General features: G+C 40.6%; 1 protein-coding gene across 10 annotated transcripts in view; it reads left to right on the forward strand.

The window, feature by feature from the left end:
• nhsl1b (NHS-like 1b) overlaps positions 1 to 3250 on the forward strand; it is a 111638-nt gene extending 108388 nt beyond the window's left edge. For 9 of the 10 annotated variants that reach the window (XM_034162337.1, XM_034162340.1, XM_034162342.1 and 6 more), the window contains one exon: positions 525 to 3250. In XM_034162337.1, coding sequence (XP_034018228.1) covers positions 525 to 1164 — 640 coding nt within the window. In that variant the 3' untranslated portion in view covers positions 1165 to 3250. The remainder of the gene's footprint in view (positions 1 to 524) is intronic. The other variant, XM_034162338.1, reaches the window with a different exon arrangement.
• The last annotated feature ends 5603 nt before the right edge of the window (positions 3251 to 8853 follow it).

The raw sequence follows: 8853 nt of genomic DNA on the forward strand, positions 1-8853 counted from the left end.
GGGCTGTCTTTGTTTTGAGACAGAAACAGTTTTAATCAGGTCAGCATTGATTTAGAACACAAACAGTGTAATTTTAAGGTGTGAACTAAAAACACTCATAATGAACTGCTTCTTGTAACCATCAAAGAGGCAAAAATGTCAGACGTGTAGCATGTGGAGGATTCCGACAGAGGTCAACGTGTGCATGTTTACCTCGATAAATATCCAGAAACCGTTATATTGTTAGCCACTTACCTTTGTCTCCTGCCAGTTCTGTAGCCACAGTCGCCAATCAGGCACAAGTCAGTTGCATATCATAGGGCTAAGGTAAGTACCTTACGACATAATTGGTTATTTTAAAACTTTTTTTTACTTTGGTGAAGTAAATGTGCACATTTACCGCTGTGGAGATCCTCTTGGTGCCCCACACTTCTTATGATATCTTCACTTATTCAGTGGTGACGAGAAAAATATCAATGCTAGATAAAAAGTAAATCCTTTAATTACAATTTAAATGTGACAGTCTGGTGACCATCTCATCTTAGGTCAAAGCGGAAGGTCTTGGGCCGCAGGGAGACTGAAGAGGACAAGTCTCGGTGTGGCAGTAATTCCCCGTCTCCATCATCTACCCTGCCCCAGAGCCCAGGCCTGGTGTCCTCTCTGCTGCGCCAGACGGGATCTATCCAGCGTAACCTCCGTAAGTCTTCCACCAGCAGTGACACCTTCAAAGCCCTCCTCCTCAAGAAAGGCAGCCGCTCCGAGACCAGCTTCAGAATGTCTGCTGCCGAGATGCTGCGCTCCACTGATCCACGCTTTCAGCGGACGCGCTCCGAGTCAGCACTGGACTCCCCTCCCTCTCCGCTCAGCCCCTGCACCTCCCCCGGCCGTGGGAAGAGAACCGCTGACGAATGGAACCGTTACGAATCTTTGGCGCTTTCCTCACCGACTTCCTCATCCTTTTCAATGAGTGGGTCCAAGTACGGACGGTCGCGCACGCCGCCCTCTGCTGCCAGCAGCAAGTACAACGCACGCAGCCGACTCCTCAGCAGCCCGATGACCGTTATCTGTGAGCGCGAGGGTGAGCTGGCTGAGAACGGAGACGCTGCAGAGAACATGTCTGAGCCTGTAGTCCAGACCCTCTCTGTGGACTCCAGTGGCATTTTTTCTGAGGCTAGCAGGACTTAAGAACATGGAGTGCCCTCTAGACACCTTCCTGAGCCCAACCTGTGAGGAAGTCCAGATGTCAGCCTGCAATGGACCTGGATGAAGAGCAGGTTCTTCTGAAGCTTTTTGAAACTCAGATTCCTACAATTCTCATTTGGTGAGCTTTTGTGTGACAGAATATCCTCTCGGCTCAGCCTGGTGCCCTGTCATAGATTCTTCTTCACATCTTGCGGATTCAGACGCAGAAACGTTTTAGCTGCGCAGAGGACAAGCAGATGATGCTAATGTGAAGACGACTAGACAAAATTTAAAGAAGTCCACTTTGTAAATCTTCTGTCCTGGATGTGGTACAACCTGTGACTCCAAGGTACAGCTATGGGCAGGCTTCTTCTTCTGCTTGTAGGTTCCCTGAAGCGCAGAGAGTTCAGTGCTGCCACCTAGTGGTGAGCAGACAGACAGCGGTTGGGTGTAAAAGTTAAAACATCTACTGGATGAATTTTAGTTTGTAGGTTTTTGCACTGTGCTTTTGTTTTGTCCTAACATCCGTTTTCTATAATTGTTTTAATAAAAACAAATATATTGTCTGTTTGTTTGAGAATTAAGTGTTTGTAAAAAGCTGAGATGCTCCTTTGACGGTCCTTTTTTCTGATCTGTGTGCTTACCAAAGAGCTCAAAGGTTAGACGCCGTGATTTCCTACAACCTTCCTTTGTTATAAATGACTCCAGTTCTGTTGATCTTTCTTGCAGTTTTATGCAGTTTTGTATGTAAATAGAGAGAGAGGAAAAAAAGATGTGTTTTACGTAAAATACAACTTTGTACATTTCACGGCCCTCTGTTGGCTGGACGGGAGTGGTTTCCTGTGGGGTTTTTTTGTTGTTGTTTGTTTGTTTTTTTTTGTTTTTGTTTTTTTGTAGATTATTTATTTTAAAGTAGCGACGTCCTGCTCAGCAGGCGATCAAGGCCGCACATAGTTTTGGTTTGATAACGCCGGTCACATGATCTCTCTCGCATCCGCCATGTTGGAGGCCGAATGTTTCTGGTTTAGTACCTGCAGTAACTGGGACAGTTTATTACAGTCAACCAAAGGAACGATCAGAACAATGGCTGAAACTTTACAAATTTCATATCGCTTAGGGAAAAATGGTGCAAAGTGTTTTGATTTTTTCCACATCAGATTATAAAACTTTTTAAAAAGTGCTGTTGCAAAGCTAATTTTAAAGGATCATCCCACTAATTTTGATGTTTGTTTTGCTTTAAAAAACTGTTTCCAGTAACATGTTTACGTCATACTGTTGGTGCAAAGTTTAATCTGTGTTTTTTTTTTTTGTTTTTTTTTTGTCTTCACCGCTGCCTAAGATTCAGTAAAACCAACTTAAGGATGCCTGAACTGGTCTCTATCGTACTAAACACAGACTGATTGGAATTTTTCTTAATGCTACGAGTTCAAGGTATTGTTTTCAAACTGCAAAAGTTTCACTTTGTTGTCACGTACACAGGCAGGAAAACACGTATGAAATTCCCAATAGGACCACTGGTTTTCCAGCGGAAAATCAGATTGAGCACATTAAAAATATGGCCAGTTTATTTCAGGCTAATGCTTCAACACGTTGCGGTTTCATGCATGTTATCAGCCAAAAAATGTGAAACGCGTTTCCCCTTTTTATGCGCACTGAAAGTCAATGGTTTTTTTTCTTCTGGGATTCAATGGTCTTTAAAATGTCTGCAGCACCACGTTTTGTTTTGTGTACTATGCTACATGCCATCTCACTTGGCCTCCAACATGGCAGCCGGGTTTTTGTGGTTGTGATGATGTCAGTGAAAACTATGTGTAGGAATGAGCACGACGTTTCAGAGCCACATTTACTGCGCTTGTCACACCAGCAGGTTTCTGCTCTTTTCAAGGTGTTTGTAGAACATCAGAATAAAGTCGGTCTTTCTGCTCCACCCTCACTGGTCCCTCCAGCTGAGTAAATGTGGCCTGAGACGACAGCCGTGGCGGTTTAATCACATGGGACTAAAGGCTGTCTCCTGGCTCTACTCAGTCGTGATTGATCACTTGAGGACCGGGACCTGTTTAACGTCTCGCTCCGAGTGAGTTTGTAAAAAGAGCGAAGTCGTGAACTAGAGCGAGACGAAGGCGGCCTGCTGGTGCGCTTGTGTACGTCTCCGTAATAAAAGATGATATTTAAAAAGAGTTTCTGCATCATTACTTCTTCTGGCTGACCGTGTCTGATTAACAGCCATCTGCCAGCCAACACCCCAAATCACCTCCTCATTAGCACGGTTACCATGGCGCCCACACTCCTCCATCATCTGGAGAACTCCAGAGGCCATCTTTTACCCCCCTGCACCCTCCCTGTCCTCCTCCGTCTCTGCTGCTGGACGTCTGAGGAGGACTCGCGGTCACAGTCCAGCTTTATGTTGGACCATCGGCGAGCACGCACACGTCTCATGTATCCTCACAAATGTCATCACCACAACACGTGGAGTGTTCTGAAGAGACACGCCCAAAATCCCGCCAAGATTCTAAATTACTGGAAGTCTTCAGGCTGAGATGAGAGAGAGAAAGGTCAGGTAGAAAAATGAGGACGAACGTGTCACTGATTATGAAAAATAATTAAAAAATGAAGGCATGTAGATGACAAAGACGAAGATTTGAACGGTCATCGAGTGTGTTGAGCTTTACTCTGAGAAACTGTTCAGGGGAGCAACAGACATGAAAGAATAATGACATGAATGATTGAAGATGTGCAGAAGATGAAGCACCGCTGGGCTTTTGTCCAAGTGATCCTCAAGAATTATTCAGTGGACTTAATGCAGCAGAAACGCACAAAGGCAACAAAAAGAAGACACACAGATCTCAGCAGAAAGTCTCGTGGATAAATTAGAAATCAAATGGTAAATTTTATAGGAATCAACTGCGATTTAAAAAAAAAAAAAAAGCCAGGTGATTACTTGGGTTTTATTTTTGACATCAATTAGATTAAAATGTCTCTCACTGTGCATAAACTGATAATCTTTATAATGAAAATTGCTTTTATCATTTTTGGTAAATATTTTAATATGGTTGCCAACAGTGACCTGTTGATCTTGAATGATGCCATTGTGTGTAACTTGTTGGATCTTTTTGATTTGTGTGTGTCCCACAGTATAGTTTGTTTCTGTATTTCCAGCCTATCAGATGTTTTTCCTCACGTACGTCAGTTTGAGATGTTACGTACCTCCGTTTTAATGTCCAAATTTTCTGATTTCAGCTTCTTAGATGTGATTATTTATTTATTTATTTTTACTCTGACAAGCAGAATGACTTTGGCTCGTTAACAAGACATATTTGATGACATCATCTTGAGTTTTGAGAAACTGATATTTTTCAGTTTTTTTTTTTTTACATTTTATAACCAAAAGGTCTAATAAAAAACAGATTAACTGATAATGAAATCTTAATAGCATTATCAGTTAATCTGCTTTTTTTTTTTTTTCTTTAAGAGCTGCAACTAATCAATGAAAATTGATCAGTTGCAGCCCTATTTGGATTTTATTTTCTGTCTTGTGGGTGCTTCCTTTTTCTTTTTTTTTTTTTTTTTTTTTTTTTTTTGACTGCTTGTCTAATTTCTGGTACTTTATATCTTCACAAATATAATAAATTGTAGTCAGATGCATAGCGTGCAGTGTGAGGGTAGTCCACCATGCAGGTGCATCAGTGAGGAGAAGGTTGAGGACACACCCATATTTCACCTGGCTACAGCAGATAGACGGATCATGGGTGTCTACCTGTGTGGTTGCCATCCAGGACCCAAGATAGTTCCATACTGTGGACACAACAACGTGGCGCCAACACCTGCTCACACACCTGACTCACCTGGCTTACATTTCATACATTTGAAGAGAACCAACAGATGTATGAGGCCAAGTACATCAAAGACTGGATGAGACTAGACGGGTGGTGGTGACCCTAGGTGACCCCAGCGTCGTCCAGCTTGGGGCCAAAACAGCCTGCCAAAAGATCCCGCAGACAAACATGTCGTTTCATCACAAACTGCATCATGATCATCGAACTTCTTGAACGTATTTTCGTGCATTTCCACCGGACCTGAAGGAATTCAAACCGCGTGCTGCACCTCGCTGAATGTCGCGGATTGATCTGAAGCACGTGTCGTTTCTGCTGAGAGTCTGTGAACATGATAACAATTCTGCCACAAATAAAACCAACAGCTCAGCAGATATCAATCTGAAGGTGAGCGAGGACAAGACGGAGTGGCAAGGAAAAGGACGGATTTCATCCACCCGAAGACGAGTGGAGAACAGCAACAACTAGAGCATGTGATGAAGTTATATTTCTGAATGAAGTCACGTTTTACATTCTGAACATTTAACTTCAATCAATACAGTGTTTATATCATTTAAGTACATAAATAAACCACTTTACAGATTGAGTTTTATTATTATAAAGAGCTAAATTCATCTATTTAAAAACAAAAGTCTCATGTTCTAGTCTCATCTCAGTTTCTGACAAACCAAACCAAACCAGGTAACAATATCAGCTTGTGATGGAAGGCTTTTATGATGTTTTAAACTTAACCAATGGTTCTGAAAAAGATTTCTTCCTGGCACATTGAAACACGCCACAGTGACATCTAGTGGCCAAATGCAGGCGTCACTCGCAATTGACAAAAGTAAAAACTGGACAAATGATGCAGCTTTCCATTTAAGAAAAACATAAAAGCAAAAAAAAAAAAAAAAAGGCTTCTCGACACGCAAATATTTAAAAATATATGCTTTTTAATCTCAAAAAATTATTGCATATTGATCAACATAATACTAAGATGATTATTTTTCTGTATATACATGTGAAACTGTCACATATGAAGACTAACAATTTAAATTTCATGGTTTGGTTTTATTAGTTCTGATTACTTTTTAAAAATATTTTTGGTAATTTCAAACTTTATTCTGAAAAATGTTTTTTTTTTATGACCTCTAATGGCCCACCTGCAGTATCCTCGTGACCCACTAGGTGGCAGGTTTTTAAAAAAAATGAATTTAGATCATTTTGTAAAGATTCGTTTTTAGTTTGAGGAGGGGGGGAAGCACCCTTTTTATTTTTTGATTGATAAAGAAATGCTAAACGATGACTTGATGGTATAAGCAATAAAAAATATGGACCATTTTATGGAGGAGAGACAAATGTCTTCATAGAAGTACATGCAAAATATAACATTGACCCAGAAACAAATACATTTGGTAACTTGCGTGTCTGAATATTTGATCTTCAACCTTAATTTTGACATTTTAAATTTTCTAAACTTACCAGTGTTGCTTTTGTTTGTTTCGGCACCATATCCTTGTCACTACTTGAGAGAAAGCAGCCAAATATGAGGTTTTGGCTTCTTTAAATTAATGTGACTAAAGCCAGAAGAGCACTCAGAGTGCAAACTTCAGCCGAGTCTCAAAAAACCATCTTTATTGTTTAAAAATGGATAAATAATGTAGATATACCAGACACACAAACACACACACATACAAGAAGCATTTTCACACAATGATACTGATAACATGATTCTAAATGAGGAACATGGGGCTGATTGCCAAAGTTTAAAAACATCACATTTCCAGATTCCACTGCAGAGTCCAAACAAAAGACTTTCTCATAAATAACGCTGGTGTGAAATGCCGAGTCAGCCAAAGTCAGCAGTGCTGCCAAAAAGTGCTGAGCAACAGCAACACCATGCAGCTTCTGCTGCATTTATTCATTTGTCTTTAATTTAAAAAGTTAACCCCAGTGCTGCCATCCAAAACTTCACTCTGGAACATTTCCATATATTTAATACCACGCTGATGAGCCAAGAGCACAGAGGGCGAACTGGAACAGTTTTCCCTCTATCCGTGAAATCTGAAAATGACAGTACAGAAGAAAACACAGAACCTGTTTGGGTATGTGATACTTTTAGTCTGTGACCTTTAAAAAAGAAAAAGTAACTGTGCTGCAGCACCCAAACAACATACAGCCTTGATTTGATTATTCACAACTGTTAAGTTGGGCTTCTCAAGAGAAATTCCATCCTTCAGACAAACTGACAAATCTTTAAATTCAAGAACCCTAAAAACTCTCAAAAATCAACATTTTTATACATTAATACTAAGAAGTCAAAGCTCTGTGACCAAAATAAAAGAAAGAAAGAAATCATGCATATCTGACATTTATAAATGCCTTTTTACTGAATTTTGGCTTTCAGGCAGGAAATGTACAGAAGACCTGAAATGCTCACACCACACCCTAGATGGCGACAAATGTGCGGCAAGATCTGAATTGTTTATTCATTTGAGAGAGAAGTTAACTTTTGATGAAAATAAGATGGACTGGCAGGCAAACGTAACTTACAGTTGTGTCCCTGCCCTTATGAGCAACTTGTTAAAAACAAAATAAAACACGGCTCATTTTCATCCAAGTCAAAGATCAAATGGGGACAGCATCCATCTACTTAAGTGTTCCACACAAAAGCAAAAAGATTAAATGAATGAAATAAATATTAAAGAAGAAAAAGAAAAAGCAAATCATAGTTTGAGCCCACAGTATCAAAATACATATCTGACCTTTGACGTCTTAAAAAGTTATAGTTTAGTTACATTTAACACATTTATCATTTCAATAACAAAACATTATTAGAGCATGTACTTGAACATCAAAAGTTGGTTTAGTTCTATTTTGAACAAGTCTGAACATGTTCACTGGCTGAGGTTTGCAATCTGAGTGCCGCAGTAGGTTGATATTGATGCAAGTCAGTTTGAGGTTTTTTTTTTTGATGAGTTAAGGTTTATTGATTTCAACTGAGAGGTAACAAAAATTAATCAATATTGTGACATTTTTATTTCAAGTACTGACTAAATCACCAAGTCTGGGAGCACAGGCATCACCGCATCCACCACACGGACCTGCCCCAGGTCCTGGATGGCATCAAACTCCAGTGACCTGAAGTCGCTCAGGATGCAAACACAAGAATGTCTCTTCTTACTTCTGATAGCTAAATCCAGGAAGGCATTAAAAGCCTGGATCTTCATCTTCATCAAGGTCACGCTTGATTCCTCAAGGGAATTCAATGATTCCACAATGATTGCACAGCAAAGTCTGCAAAATCAAGGTCAGTAAACGTTTCCTCGCCAACAAAAGCACCAAAGTCACTGGTTTCCACAACCCAACCGAATGCCCAGTGACTGAACGTATTAAACTGTGTGACCCAGAACACTTCCCTGATGAATGTCACATGGGGTAAAACTCTTGAGTCTCCTCTGCTCCTTTCAGCACTTGCGGTGTCTGTGTCCAGGCTGACTACGATTCTCAGGATGTCCTAGAGAACAGCCCGATCAACTGAATCGAATGCTTTGTGAAAATGAACATAGGAGCATTGCCAGGATTCACACGTGCATTCTATGAGGACTGGCAGGGCTAGAATGCAGTTGATAGTTTAATTCTTAGACATGAAACCAGACTGTTCCAGACATTAAAAGTCCTGAATCCTATTAAGAAAAATCCTTGCAAGCACTTTGCCCAGCACAGAGAGCAGTGTGATACCCCTATAGTTGTTGCAGTCTATAGAAGCACCCTTTCCTTCCAGATTGGGATCCTTCATTGACCCCTACCTGGCTATAGTTGCCAACCTCTGATGGCCACCAAAGTGTTGTTTAGTCCCCTTAAGTGGTACCAAAAACCTGCT

Source organism: Thalassophryne amazonica, chromosome 21 (genome assembly GCF_902500255.1).
Source record: "Thalassophryne amazonica chromosome 21, fThaAma1.1, whole genome shotgun sequence".
In the NCBI taxonomy this organism is placed as follows: domain Eukaryota; kingdom Metazoa; phylum Chordata; class Actinopteri; order Batrachoidiformes; family Batrachoididae; genus Thalassophryne; species Thalassophryne amazonica.